The following is a 15840-nucleotide window of genomic DNA, read 5'->3' on the forward strand; positions in this document are numbered from 1 at the left end:
GCAACAGCATCACAGCATTCCGGTTGGAAAGGCTTTAGTTCAAACTGTTTAATAATTTAAAGAACCTCTGTGGAAGCAACTGCATTTGTTAACCACTCACAACCAGTAATTAACTCCTTTGGAGTTTTAAGTTACTTTGGGCAAAATGTCTCAGGAAGAGTACATATTATTGGAAAGCATGCCAAAAATTTACTTAACAGAGAATTCAATAACAGTTTTCCTCTGCTAAGAGGTTCTGTAAGATTCTACTCATACAGCCAAGCACTGAAATCCTAGCAGGTCCCCTTTTATTATCATAATTACTGCATAAAACACTTTAAAAGTCTTTGCCTTTAGTTTCAAGCATGACTTATTTTCATAAGCCTGATTAGTTACCACAGAAGCCTTGCTACGGAAAATGACACGTTCCCACTCTGCACGGTGGAGCTGTTAAATCTCGATCCACATTAAGCCTGGATTTCTGTTTCCTGCAAGGCTGCAGTGAAAGACATCTCTGAATCCTTTATTATCTGTGTGTGTGTGTGTGTGTGTGTGTGTGTGCAGTATCAGTTGGCAGCTCTATCTAATGGGCATTCCGTTTCCTTAAAGAATTTAGTTGCTCTGTCTAGAAGCCAATTTTCTGATGCCTCCAACGTCTGGTCAAATTGATCTGTTTTAATGGAGTCTTCGCCGGTGAGGAGCGAGATGCCACCGCCTTGAACGCTGGGATCTGCTGCCTAATTGCCAGGAGTGAGAGACAGACTCAGAAAGCTGTGGAGGTGGGCGGGTAGTGGGGTGGGGGGTGGGGGTGAGGGATAGTCTTGGGACGGAGGCGGAGATGCAAGATAAAGGCATAGGTTTCACACTGGGGGTAAAAAAGGAGACCTCTGAGGCACAGGGGTGCTGCAGGATCACATCTCTCAAAGGAGAAGTTAAAAAGCAAAGAAGCAGGAGGAGGTTAGAGGTTAAAGTACTTGAAAGGATTCCTGGGGCACAGTTTGTTTTTCTGATGGTGTCTGCAAAGGAATGACAGCCCCCGTTTTCAAAACGCATCGTTGCCTCTAATGCTCTTCTAAATTCAGGAAATACGGAAAGGGGGGGGGGATTTAAAGAGAAAGAAAAAGGGAGGATCCGAGGGATCTTGAAAGGGGAGGGGGTGGAGAGAGATGGAGGAGGGGGAGAAAGAGAAGAGTGCGCGGGGGGTGGGGGGGTAGAACCGTGAAGCACTTAACAATTGCACACAAAAAAACCAAAACTCTTCCTCGTAGGGCATCCAAACCACCGCGGCTGCAAGGGTGACCCGAGTCACGGGAGAAAGGCGCTCCCCTCCATCCTTGTCCCGGAAAGCTCTCAGTCCTGGCGAGTAAAATGCCATTAGACTCAGGAGCCTGCCTAACTGCGCGAAGGATGCACCAGGCGGAAGGCGGGTCCCGCAACGCCGGTGTCCGGCGTCCGCTGGAGCACAAGGAGGAACCGCGCAGAGCCCGTGACTCCCTCCGAGCGACACCTCCTCGCCGCGCCCAGGTCGCTGGAGAACCGGCCGGGACCCGCCGAGAGCGCACGCCCGCGGCTTTCACCCGCACCGCCGCTCCGAGAGCCTGCTCTGCCCGGACGCCGCTTCCTGGCGGATGCGCACGGCCACGCACCCCTTTGCTTATGCCGGGGAGGCTCTCCTTTCTCTTGGAATCCCATGTCCCGACCAAGCCTGACCTTCGCAACACATTTGACCGCATTCCCCCGACGGCCGAGCAAACAGGCTCCAGGCTGGAGAGGAGCGTGCGCTGGGCAGAGGGATTCAAGCCTTTGGCCACTGGAGTGGGGTGGAAGCAATGGGGGGCCTGACGGGGAAGAGGGTAGAAATAGAGGGAGGGAGGAGAAACAGAGAGAGAAAGGGAGAGAGAGAGAGAGAGAGCGCACACTGGAAGAAGAGAGAGCCTGCAGGGCTGGCTGAGTCGGCTTGGCGAGCAGCCTCGGGGTTGCAGGATCCTGGGGGAGATGCTGCCGCTTCCGGGCCAGCCAGAGCTGTTCTCACGCCTTCGCCTCTCACCCCCTCCTTCTCCCTGCTACTCCCTAGAGAAACGTCCCTAGGGTCTCCGCGGTGACATTCCCCGCCGGGGTCCCTTACTGCCCGGGCGGCTTGTCCCCACAGCCCGAGCGCCGGGTGGGCGCCAACAGGACGCCCTCTCCTCCAGGCTCGCTTTCCGATCTCCCTGCCCCGCTGCTGCGGCTCCTCCACCACCTCCGCCCCCACCATCTGCAGCTCCGACGCGGCGCCACCCAGCCGCGGCGGGCGCTCGCAGTCGGGAGCCACGCAATGAACTGGGGCGCGAGTCCCGCGCACGGCAGGGGGCGTCCTGGAGCGCAGCGCGCAGCGAGTGGTGGCTAAGTGTGGGGGTCGCCCACCACGAAGCCGAGCTGCTCACTCGCGCCGTCCCCGCCTAGCCCCTCTCGGGCCCGCGCCTGGAGAGCTGGCCCATCTGTGGCATCCGTGGCCGCCTCCTCCTTGCACCTCCTCGCCGACCCCTCCCTCCTGGGACCTGCATCCCGCTCCGCCAATCAGAACCCGACTGCCTCTTCCCACGTGACCCCGGGCGGGCTGAGGACCTGCTGCTTCCCAAACGCCAGAGGGATGCGGGCGGCAGAGCGCGATCGGCGGCTGCGGGGCTGCGGAGCGCTTTGACTCCCACCACCCTGCCTCCCCGGGGCTCCCCTCCTCCGGCCCCTGAACCCGGTTCTCCTCCGGCTCTCGGCCGCCCGCAGCCCGCTCCGTATGGCTGCAGCTCTCCGCGTCTGCGGCGCAGCTTCGCGGCGGACCACCCTGTCGCTCCCGGGGCTGAGCCGGGTCGCTGGATGTTGCTGAAACTCTCCAGATCATGCCTGCGTTTGACTGCGGCTTCCCTGCCGGGTGCCACTGCCGCCGCCGCCGTCCGCGGGATGCCCAGTAGCCCGCTGCCTGGCCGCCGCGATCCTGTGTTGCTCGGAAGCCGTTTGCTGCTGCAGAGTTGCGCGAACTAGTCATGGTGCTGTGGGAGTCCCCGCGGCAGTGCAGCAGCTGGACACTTTGCGAGGGCTTTTGCTGGCTGCTGCTGCTGCCGGTGATGCTACTCATCGTAGTTCGCCCGGTGAAGCTCGCAGCTTTCCCTACCTCCTTAAGTGACTGCCAAACGCCCACCGGCTGGAACTGCTCTGGTGAGTCCAGTACCCGCAGCCCCGACCCCCTTAACCCCGCAGAAGAACGCGCGCATCCCATCCAAGACCAGTCTCCCTTAGCCTGCCTCCCGGCCCCTCACCGCCCCCCCCCCCACTTCTCCCAAGCCTTGAGACACCCCCCCAACACCGCGCCCAGTTCCATCCAGAGACACAGGAGAAATTGTGCCAGGCCTGGGAGTGGGCGGTGGGCAGGGAGCAGGTTCCTGGGATGGGCAGAAAGTGCAGGTGTAAGAACGCTTGTTTGCATGTTTGCACTTCCATGGGAGCTGCGAGGATGTTGAGAAATAGCCAACGTTTTTTGGGTTCCCTGATAAAAGCGCCAATCCTGGGGGAAACACTATAAGAAAACCTTTCCCATCATTAAAGAAAAAAAAAAAGTCTGGCTAGGATGAGCGAGAAATAACTTTATGCGAAAGAACGAGCGAGAAGGCAGTAAATCAAATGGTGACTGCAGCGGAATCGCTGATTCCTGGCAAAAGTGCCTGTGAGGGTAAACTGGTCTCGCATTCAAGACGAGGTCGCATAGATTCTACAGAGGCTGGGATTGAAGAGAATCAACCTCTGTGTCCCTGTGTCCTCTCTCTCTCTTTCTTTCTCTCTCTCTCTCTCTTCCTCCTCTCCTTGGCTGCCAGCCGTTTTTGCATCGGAGAGATGGAAAGATGCCTCTCTTGCTTCCCCAGTATCTTACCATGTGGAGGGAAGTTGGGAGGGAGCCCCTTGCGCGTTGCCCAGGCCATACCCAGCATGACTGAGGCTGGACAGGCTCTAGCGCAGGCGGGCGGAGGTCGGAAGGGACCTGGATGGGTGCTGACTCCTCCTTGTCTGGACAGGTTTCTGTGGAGTGGGTCAGGCACTGTTCATGATCACTCAGATCCCTTTAGAGTCTGGGCTGAAGATCTTGGCAGGCTTCACTCTGCTGAAACCTCCTAATTAAACAGGGCCGGAGGATGAAAGTTTCTGCAATCCTGCTAGGTGGCTTCGCATTTCGGGACGACAGCCCGTATATAGGGCAGAATTGTGGGGTGATTGCATTGGTATTTTAAACTCCATTCACACGCCTGGGTGTTGTCCTCCAGATTTGGTCTGTTCTAGTTTTTGCAAAACTGTGTGTAATTTTTCATCTTCTGTAAATATAATTCTGCAATAGTTAATTCTGGACTTGAATAAAGTGGCTTTTAGGGCTGTTTGTTAACCAAAGCACATGTAACTTTTGAGAGGAGAGGGTCACCAGCCCTAACTTGTAGGCAAGCATATGTAGTGCTGAGTTATCATTGTTGTAAATTCTGAGAGGAAGATTATTCCACATCATTCTAGTTTATCTCTTAAGATAAGTTGAGATTTGCAACCCTATTAGATTTGAGTCAATAAATGGAGTTTGTTCTGTTTGGGGCAATTTCTAATTTTGACATTTTTATAACTCTAAACATGTTTCTTTAACTGGTTCTCGCTTCATGCACACATGTATGTTATTTTTTGAAAGAATGAGCTCCACTTTCAATTGCCTAATTGGTTTTTAGGGGATGATTTATTATATGAACATTAAATGACCTATAAAATGAATTGTTTGAAATGTTGATGGCTCTGTAGTTCAACATGACTGGTTTGCTTCATCCCTAACTATAATACCGCTGTAGGAAGTAAGTAATTTAAATGTGAAATTGAGATGGGCAATCAAAATTCATTATTAGCCAGCTATCTTAAAGTATCTGCTGGGAAGAAAAAAGAATGAACCCGGTTTTCAAGCAGATTGTCAAGAACTTGGCACCCCCCTCCTACCTCCGTTAACTTAGAGATGATCAATCTTCATTTGAGCTAGACAGACCATCACAGAAAACACTGAGCCTGTTTATCTTTATTATTGAGGCTTTGTTTCCTCTTTGTCTGGAAAAATTCCAAATAAGAGGTTATTTCAGACCTTAAAGCAAAAGAACAATAAAGATGAAAAATTGGCAAAATGACATTCAGAGACTGTCACTGGATCTTTTCCAAAATGTGGAATTTCGGGATCATAAACATAGTCCACTTAATGAGCAAAACATAAGGAAACTAAGAAGCAAGTGATAAACCTTCCTTCACCTCTGTTAGTATTAGCCAAAGGTAAACCATCACAATCAAAAATAGTATTTAAGGAGGATTGACTGACTGGAAAGGAATTGAGGAAAAATGGAAATGAATATTGATCAATTAGCTAGATTTTGAGACTATCTGTAGAGAGTGACCTTGCAGTACAGCTATGATTGGGAATTAAAATTTAGAGCAATTTTTTAAAGCTTAAAGCTAGTATTTGCTTTTTTGTTAAAATCCATAACATTTTTAATGACTGAAATATTCTCTTTAAATTTGAGGTTATGATGACAGAGAAAATGATCTCTTCCTCTGTGACACCAATACCTGTAAATTCGATGGGGAATGTTTAAGAATTGGAGACACTGTGACTTGTGTCTGTCAGTTCAAGGTAAGAAGTCTTGTACTTGTATTTTATCATTCATTAGAGAGAGTACAAAACAGGGATCTCCCTTTAAAACCCATCATTTAACAATTTATAATTATGCAAGTAAGAGGAAAGCTAGCACCAAGCAAAAGTACTGGCAGGAGAACCAACTGATGTCTAGAAGATATACTCTTTTTGGAGAAATGTATATGTCATGGTTACAAATGCCATTGGTGGTAGAAATCTTCAGATTGTGCTTCTGTGATCTCAAAGGAAACTGATGTTTCTTTGACCCTTCTAGCATACATTCTATGAGTAAACTGACAATTAATGATAGTCAAAATAGTTGATGAGTTAAAAAATGTGGATTTGTACTTTTGTTCTTTTTGATTGGAGGTCTCATCTTTTGACTTGATTGATCTTTGTCTTGATGGCCTTAGTTTCATTATCCAAGCAATCTGGTTAAGTTTTGAAGCTAATTCACTATTAATGTGACTTTAGACCTACTAAACTAATTTAAAAATCATGAACCTTATCAATATATATTAACATTTCCTGGGTATCATGTTCAATTAGCACCAAATCTCTCAGGTATCCAAATGAGCAAACAGAGAGCCACAATTAATCTCATGAAAGTGAGAAAAATGCACTTTTCTTTGTTTTAATGAAAGTTTTTAAAAATTACAAAAGAAAGTTTGCAATAATGGTATCATCAAAACTAGGTTATTAGAATTTGCTAAGCATAGAAACCTTAATGTCATTATTGTACTCATCATTTAGCAAAGCTTTCAATCATGTTAGTTATAAGCCTTCCTTTCCTCTCAGAATGTTCACATAATCATGTATACCCTCAAATAACATAGCTGTTGTAGTAGTATACTGTATTCACCATTGAGTGTGGTTGAATTAACTATTTATTTCTTTTTCTTTATATCAAGCCTAAGTATAACTTAGGTACATTAAGCCACTCATTTTCGGGGGTACAATCCTGACTTTTGACAAATACAGTCGTATGGTCAACCTGATAATTAAAATATAGAATATATCCACCATCCAAACAACTTCCCTCATGACTTCTGGTAGTTACTCCCCTAGAAATTGAGCTACTCTAAAAATATGTTGCAATTCTGACATAAAAGTCAATGAAAAAAGAAGCACATAAACAAAACTTTATGTGTGAATCATAAAAAAAAAGCTTTCTAAAATTGTAAGTAGAAAACAAGAGAGACTGAAAAGAAGGAGGAGGAGGAACAAGAAATAGAGGAGAAGAGAAAAAAGTGTAACATGGGACAATAGAAACATTGAACTCAAAATTCATGTCTAACAATATGCTCTAATATGTAATATTTAGAATTGTTGAAATTTAAATATTTTAGATTGAATTCAACTTTCCAGTGATGCAGATAAGGAAATTTGTATTTAGATACCAGTGTACTTCAAAGAGTTAATTGAACATGGGATTAAAAGATAAGTTTATGTTATTGCAAATTTTTTTTAATCCATGCACAATTTCTTTTTTTAACTTTTATTTAATGAATATGAATTTCCAAAGTACAGCTTATGGATTACAATAGCTTCCCCCCCATAACTTCCCTCCCACCTGCAACCCTCCCCTTTCCCGCTCCCTCTCCCCTTCCATTCACATCAAGATTCATTTTCGATTCTCCTTATATATAGAAGATCAGTTTAGCATATATTAAGTAAAGATTTCAACAATTTGCACCCACATAGAAACACAAAGTGAAAAATACTGTTTGAGTACTAGTTATAGCATTAAATCACAATGTACAGCACATTGAGGACAGAGATCCTACATGAGGAGTAAGTGCACAGTGACTCCTGTTGTTGACTTAACAATTTGACACTCTTGTTTAGGGCATCAGTAATCACCCTAGGCTCTTGTCATGAGTTGCCAAGGCTATGGAAGCCTTTTGAGTTCACCGACTCTGATCATATTTAGACAAGGTCATAGTCAGAGTGGAAGTTCTCTCCTCCCTTCAGAGAAAGGTACCTCCTTCTTTGATGACCTGTTCTTTCCACTGGGATCTCACTCACAGAGATCTTTCATTTAGGTCATTTTTTTTTTTTTTTTTTTTTTTTTTTTTTTTTTTTTTTTTGGCCAGAGTGTCTTGGCTTTCCATGCCTGAAATACTCTCATGGGCTTTTTAGCCGGATCCGCATGCCTTAAGGGCTGATTCTGAGGCCAGAGTGCTGTTTAGGATATCTGCCATTCTATGAGTCTGCTGTGTATCTCGCTTCCCATGTTGGATCATTCTCTCCCTTTTTTATTCTATCAGTTAGTATTTGCAGACACTAGTCTTGTTAATGTGATCCCTTTGGCTCTTAGTCCTATCATTATGATCAATTGTGAACAGAAATTGATCACTTGGACTAGTGAGATGGCATTGGCACATGCCACCTTGATGGGATTGAATTGGAATCCCCTGGTATATTTCTAACTCTACCGTTTGGGGCCATGCACAATTTCTTTAGAACATGCACTCTGCATGAACACTTTTTAAGACCCTCCTCATTTGTATATACTTCAAATTTTTTTGCACAAAAAGTAAGTTTCTCTTTTTATTGGAATTTCCACAAATTTTGTGAAGTAACTTCCTCTAACTTGAGTGACTTTTTAGATATACCAGAAGATTCTTGGTCATTATGTTTTTCTTTCTAAGAAACACAAACAACTGATACTTGTAAAATGCAACACCTCCTGGTGGGTAAATATCCCTGTGATTAAACTAGTCTTCAAGACCATAGTATACTGTTAGTAATATATGCATATTTAGTATGCATATGACATCAGCTTCTAAGGTCTCCAGCCACACTGAACAATGTAATTATGTTCTTTCAAGGAACAACATGGGAGAGATGGAGCATGAGAACTCCTTTCCTACTTTCCCCAAATGTTAACTATAGCAAAAAAACAGTTGGCGAAATCAGTAATTAAAGGACCACAGGATTTTGTAGAATTAATTTCCTCCATTAGTTTGTGATTTTTACAAATTTTCTTATGTTTATAGTCAAGGTTAGATACAAGAAGTAAAACTCATAACCAGTATAACTGAACCAGAAAGAGCATTCTTCACATGGAAAACCTCGATTCTGAAATTTTTACAATAGAAAAGGAGTTGATAGAACTCTAAATGGATGATTTCAATTAAATGGAAATGTATGACTCTCTCATTAAGGGATTGTGTTCAATATTCAGCTGCTCCAAAAGATTTTAGTAAATCTTTCATCAGCAAAGATATTTCCTTTTTTCATATGTTGTTCAACCACTAAATTTTTCATTGATTTTTTTTTTTTTTTGACAGGCAGAGTGGACAGTGAGAGAGAGAGACAGAGAGAAAGGTCTTCCTTTTGCTGTTGGTTCACCCTCCAATGGCTGCCGTGGCCGGCGCACCACGCTGATCCGATGGCAGGAGCCAGGTACTTATCCTGGTCTCCCATGGGGTGCAGGGCCCAAGCACTTGGGCCATCCTCCACTGCACTCCCTGGCCACAGCAGAGAGCTGGCCTGGAAGAGGGGCAACCAGGACAGAATCCGGCGCCCCGACCGGGACTAGAACCCGGTGTGCCAGCGCCGCAAGGTGGAGGATTAGCCCAGTGAGCCGCGGCGCCGGCCTGTCATTAATTGAAGTAACTGTTGAATGGAATATATGGGGACCTGCAATGCAAGTTTTAGTAAGAAACTAAAATATGAATTTCCCATCCAAATACTTGTAGTATCTTAAATTTACCACTGGATTAGTACTGTTATTAGTATATTCTTTACAATAGTTTTTAATCTAGTGGGAGAAAATTTAGACTTTGAACATGCCAAGGATGTAGAGTGACATTAAAAATCAAGAAAAATGTACAAGTCATATCAGGTGTGATAGAATATTTTAAGCTAAGAATATCTTCATTCAATCATTTCCCAATACTCTTCACATAATTTGAGTTTTTTTGATTTTTGTGGTTTTTGTTTGTTTTTGCCTTAGTATCTGATAAAAAAGGGTCAGGTCCTGAAAAGATACATTTTTCTATATACTATTCTCAATTTTGATTCTCCCTGCATCCTAAGACAAAGCATGAATCCTTCCATTCAAAATAGGATAAAATGATAGTCTTTCTGTCTGAGAGACAAATCTAAAAGAGAAATCTAAAAGTGTTTTGCAACTTGGATTATTATTAGACTACTGAAGGAAATATATATTTTTATATTTTTAATATATCTTCATTTTTTAGATGACTTGAACAGATTTCTAACATCTGAATATCTCTTATTTTTTGCAAAAGTGAGATAAATTTTTACTTCTTTTAAAGATGAGAGAATTAAGACCTGTAAATGCAAGTATAAGTAATTTACACTAAGTGTTGATTCTAGAATAAGAAACAAGGTCCTTTAACACCAAATCCAGTTGTACTAGCCAAGAAAATTAGACATGCAAATGAAAATATCAGTAACAACAAAAGTACCAATTTAAAATAGACAATTCTTAATATCCAAAGCATTACAGATTATGCATCCATAATCCAAAAATCCAAAATCTGTAATGCTCTGAAATCTGAATCAATTGCATGTGTTCTCTCCCTATCTCTCACTGCAAGAGTACTCAAAATGTTTCAGATTCAGAACTTTGCATTTCACATTTTTAATTAGAAATTCTCCAGCAATAAAATTTATTCCAATATCCCAAAAACCAAAAATGCTTCTGATCACAAATATTTTGGAAAAGGGATATTCAACTTGTACAACTAATTGTGAAGTGATGATATGAGTTCCAAAACTGCATACAGTCTCATGCATCTTGCCTTACTTTCTGTGTACCAAAGGAAAGGCTGTTCACCTGGTAAATCAATTGTGGGGATAAATATTTAGGAACAGTAGATGGATGAATGGATGATCTCTTTAAATGAAAGAGGAAAGGAGTGAGAGAGGTAAGGAGGGAAAAAAGAAAGAGGACATACATACAGTGATTCATAGAAAGCTCTGGCCATACAGTGATCAATAATCACTTTATAATTTAGATATCTGGGAGAGGAGTTTTGGGGCAGTAGATTAAGCAACCACTTGGGATGCACTCATCCCTTATGTGAGTGCTTGGTTTGAGTCTCAGCTACTCCACTTCTGATCCAGCTACTGCTAATGTGCCTAGGAGGCAGTATATGATGCTTCAAATATTTGGTTCTCTGCCACCCCTGTGGGAGACCTGGTAGGAGTTCCTGATTATTGGTTTTAGCCTAGTCTGGCCCTGGCTATTGGGGGGAATTTGGGGAATGAACCACGAGGTGGAAGATTCTTTCTCTCTCTCTCTCTCTGTCTCTCTCTCCCTCCCCTCCCACGCCCTCGCCCTCGCCCTCTCTGTCTGTCTCTCAATCTGCCTTTCAAGTAAATACAAACATTTAAAAAAAAAATTTAATTTGTTGAATGCTTAGGTTTTTGAGACACTACCTAATTGAGATATATAATATTTTTATTAAATGAGTACCACTTTATATCTGCAAGTTCCAGTTGCTAAGACTGCCTAAAAAATTGTCCAGAACCCAAGTGGCTTTAAAAATGAGCATTTATATTGTACATGAGTCTGCAATTCAGACAGGTCTTCATGGAAACACCTCATCTCTGCTCTGTTTGGCATCAGCTGGGTGGGGTGGAAGGGATGGGGGACCTGATAGGGATTTCCAAGTCTTGTGCTACACTCTTCTCAGGACTCTGTCTCATCTGTCTGTCAACTGGAGACCTTCATTCTCCTCCATGTTGATCTTTGTGTATGGGCTAGTTTGAGCTTCTTCATAACAACCTCATGGTTAGGTTCAAGAGCAAGCACCCAAAGGAAGAGAAAGTGACAGGTAGAATCTGTGTTCTTTAATGACTTCCCGTAGGAATTCACACAGTCCCTTCTGCCATAGTCAGAGTCCTGTCCACACTTCAAATCCTAACATTTTCACGTAAGGAAATGTGGTCATAGAGAACTGAAGATACTTTTGGAGTGGTCAAATGATTGGAACGCATGCAACATTTTTATCTCTTTCTTTTTGGAAAAGAAATATACCACATCCCAAGCCATCCCCCTAAGCTTTGACAACTGGGAATATAACTGAATTCACTTAACATCTGTTGAACACCTTCTACATGCCAGACTCTGTGGAAGGTGCTGACAATATATAAAACATAAGTCATCCATAGCTTCTAGATGCTGAAATCTCAGCCAAAAAAAGTCCTTATTAGCCAAACAAGCAATAAATCATAGGGAAAACTCATACATTTTTATTCATTTGTAGTAAAAATGAATTCCATATATTCTAGTGTGTCAACTTATTGAATCCACTAGTGTAGTGCATAGCTGGTTTCTTAAGCAATGTGGAAATTTTGGAACAAAGTCATTCTATTGAAAAAAACACATATTTGAAAAATAAACAAGGTTTTTAAGACATCTTAAGAAAAAAATGGAATCATTTTTTTAGCCTGAGAGGAAGTTTGTACAACACATACATTTATGGACCTAACCATCTGGGCTTGAGTCTTGTTTCCTCTCTCACCAGCCAACTCTGTGGCCTTTGGCAAGTCACTCAACATCTGAGTCTGTCCCTTTGTATGAAGCTTAGTGGTATCATGGCTACCACTTGAAGTTGTTTCCAATAATTTGGCATATTTTAACACAGTAGTTGGCCTCTTTTCATGCTTAGGGTTATCCTATTTTCCTTTGTTTTCTGATTCTAAAAATGCCATGGTTTGGTGTTGATGTTAGATGATGACTCTGCTAGTGAAAACACTCATGAAGGGCAAATAATTTGTATTTCTTTTGATAAGTGAGTATTATCAAGTATTCCATGTTTTAAAATATGATTTCATTAATTCACCAAATATCTCAGATAACTGGAAGCCCAGGCTTTAAATGTGTTAAATATTTAATTGTTTAGTAATATACAGCGAGTCTTACTCCAAGACAGTGAGAGAAATAGAAGAGAAATATAATTGCCCACTCTTGAGCTTTAATGATTTAGACTATGTTTCTTTCTTGTGTTCTTCATATTAATGAGTGCAAGTCATGGTACTAAGGGCCAAAAACATTGTGGTGATAATCTACAGTTAAGCTCTTTTCAGCTCTACAAATCTCCCTTTTGGCTTGTGCATGGAACTTGGCAACTCTGTTTTTAGCACTGTTCGTATTTGGCTTGCTGCATCCCTCAGAAGCGGCATATGAACACTTTATCAGTTTATTCGATATTTTAAGATGCATATCAGCATTGTGTAATAGCACTTGACAGAGATAATAAATACTTCCCACTCACCACTACCAGCCCACTGACTCCACATTTGAGTAATCCACAGAAATAAATGAAATGGACAGAGAAATATTAGGGATTTGGAGAGAACAAAATGTGGACCCAAATAGACTATACACAAAGTATTATAACCAGAGTTAGAGATGGAGATTAAAAGGTAAGAAAGTTATCAGTCTAGCCCTGCACACCCTCATCTGAGAGGTGAGCTAGTCTTTTGGCATTGACAACACCATCTGTTTCCTTCTTTCTAGTCTCTTTCAATGCTCAGAAACCATTGTAGTATTAGTAGAGTCCCATAAATCCTACTGATATTCTCCAGTTCCAAGTCCTGAACACAGCACATTTATCAAGCATTTTTCCATCCATTTGCCTTCCTGGCCATGTTTCTGACATGAGCACCAGCCCAATTCATGGGCTGTCTCTTCAGTACTGCTCATTGGAAAATAAAACTCTTCCCACACATTTTGCAATTGCTTTCTTTTTTGAGTAGGAATGAAGATGCTCTGATTTATTGTAACTCAGTTTTTAGATGTAAGTCAAAAAACAATTTGCAAGGTTAGCAGATGACAACCTTTACACAGGAATCACTTAATCAGACATGAACTCTTTAATGAGTTAAATCAGTGAAATATTAGCAAAAAGTTCTAGTCATATCAGTTTTTAAACTGTAACCATGTAAGTAGACTGGATCTAGAAACTAATATGTTACTTTGCAAAAGAATTGTTTTTTAGAGGGCTTCTAGAATGTATTGTAAATTATAGAAATAAAGATAAAGGAGTTTTTAAAATAAATGCTAAAGGATCTCATAAGCAATTTTGGTCATGATAATATGAGTGTTATAAAATTTGAATTTACTGTTTGTAGATGTTATATTTAAGTTATTCAATAATAGGTAAAAGACCATAAGACTTTCATCAAAGAACATTGACCTATGCCATTTTTAAATTGGTAGGATGATAAGGCTAATTATTATTAAGCTATGAAGTTAGAAAACAAGTGTTAGGAGTGGGCATGTAGCCAAGAGGTTATTATGTTCGTGTCCCACTTCAGAGTACCTGGACTTGAATCATGGCTCCAGCTCCATATTACAGTTTCCTGCTAATGTGTACCTTGGGAGGCAGTGATGATGGTTAAAGTGATTGGGTCCCTGCCACCCATGTAGGGAACCTGGATTTAGTTCCCTGCTGCCAACTTCAGCCCTAGCACAACTGCAGCTGTTGCAGATATTTGGGGAGTGAGTACCCAACTGGGAGATCTCACTTCATTTTTCTCTTTCTCTTTCTCTTTCTCTTTCTCTTTCTCTTTCTCTTTCTCTCTTTCAAATAAATAAAATTTTGAAGAAAAGAAAAAGTTAAATGGTGGATTGTAAATAAGAAAGTAAGATATTGTATGGAAGAAGATATAAAGAGATACTTATAAAAATGGAAATCTCGGGTATTTATCAATCAGATTATCATCCTGTTGAGATCACTTTTTAAAGTTTTTACTTGTTTATTTGCAATTAATTGAAAGGCAGAGAGACAGACAGAGATCTTCTATCTTGTAGTTTATTCCCCAGGTGTCTACAACAGTCAGGGTAAGGCCAGGCCAAAGCCAGTAACTCTGGACTTGATCTGGGTCTTCCATGTAGGTGGCAGGGACCCACGTATTTGAACTATCACTGCAGCATCACAGGGTGAGCATTACCAGGAAGCAGGATACGGAACTGGCACTGCCTCTACAATATGGCATGAAGGCATTCCCAGGGGTTATTTAATTGCTGCTCCAAATGCCTGTCTCAAGAACATATAAATCCTTAAACTGAAGTTCATTTATGATAAAGTTTTGGGTTTTTAAGATATATATGTTTAAACTTTTCTAGACATATCTCTGTAGACAAATGATCTAATAGATCGTTAATTAGCTTTCTATGTTATAGCATGTAAAAATCCAAATATTTTAATTAAAAGTAGGATATAGGAACATTTTCAAAAACTTTCACATGTTTCTGACTGTATAATTTTCCTTCCTTTGTTTCTGGCATAGGTGAGCATTTGCTAATAACCATCTCAATCATTACATTTGTTATAATTAAACAATGAAGTGCATCAGTCGTGGTAATCATGAGATAATCACCTCCCTGGCGTAATTAGCAAGTATAGAACACAGCTACTTATCTCTAATGCCTTAGAGTGTGATTATGTTGTGATGACTATACCCTGTAGGTTGCCTAATTTCCACTGTAAAATGTGTACATTTTTATAATGAGATTGTTAAAATGAACTTTTCTCTGTATGAAATACATAATTTTTTCCTTTTTTAATATTCTATTTAAGGTATACAAATTTCATGTTTTTCTTTTATACAGATTTAGGAACACAGTCATACTTACCACCCTACCCTCCCTTCCACCCATGCAACAACCCTTCATCCACCTCCCTCTCCTATTCCCATTCTTATTTTTTACTAAGATCTATTTTCATTTACTTTATAATCATAAAGTTAACCCTACACATAGTAAAGTGTTCAACAAATAGTATAAAGAAAGAAACACTGTTCCTCAACAGTAGACACCAGTGCTATAAACAATATCAAATCTCGAAATGCCAATTTCACTCCAATACATTATATTTTAGGTACTCTATTAGTTACCACAGGTCAAAGAAAACATATGATATCTGTCTTTTGGGCACTGGCTTATTTTACTAAGTGTAATGGTTTCCAGTTGCATCCATTTTGTTGCAAAAGAAAGGATTCATTTATTTGTACAGTTTATTGGTATTCCATAGTGTATATATACCATTATTTCTTTATCCAGTCTTCAGTTGAGGGACATTTGGGTTGATTCCATAGCTCAGCTATTGGGAACTAAGCTGCTTAAATGTGATGGTACAGATAGCTCTTTCATATGCTGATTTCTTCTGGCTTGGGTAAATTCCCAGGAGTGGGATGGCTGGGTC

At 41.5% G+C, this 15840-nt stretch overlaps 1 protein-coding gene across 4 annotated transcripts in view; it reads left to right on the forward strand.

The window, feature by feature from the left end:
* The first annotated feature begins 2598 nt into the window (after positions 1 to 2598).
* Positions 2599 to 15840, forward strand: part of TMEFF2 (transmembrane protein with EGF like and two follistatin like domains 2) — a 306033-nt gene continuing 292791 nt past the window's right edge. For 3 of the 4 annotated variants that reach the window (XM_089330149.1, XM_008258851.5, XM_089330147.1), the window contains exons 1-2: positions 2604 to 3168; positions 5535 to 5644. In XM_089330149.1, coding sequence (XP_089186275.1) covers positions 2997 to 3168; positions 5535 to 5644 — 282 coding nt within the window. In that variant the 5' untranslated portion in view covers positions 2604 to 2996. Of the gene's footprint in view, positions 3169 to 5534; positions 5645 to 15840 lie in introns of all 4 variants that reach the window. The other variant, XM_002712353.6, reaches the window with a different exon arrangement.

Source organism: Oryctolagus cuniculus, chromosome 3 (assembly GCF_051225735.1).
Source record: "Oryctolagus cuniculus isolate XC-2025 breed Fujian yellow rabbit chromosome 3, ASM5122573v1, whole genome shotgun sequence".
In the NCBI taxonomy this organism is placed as follows: domain Eukaryota; kingdom Metazoa; phylum Chordata; class Mammalia; order Lagomorpha; family Leporidae; genus Oryctolagus; species Oryctolagus cuniculus.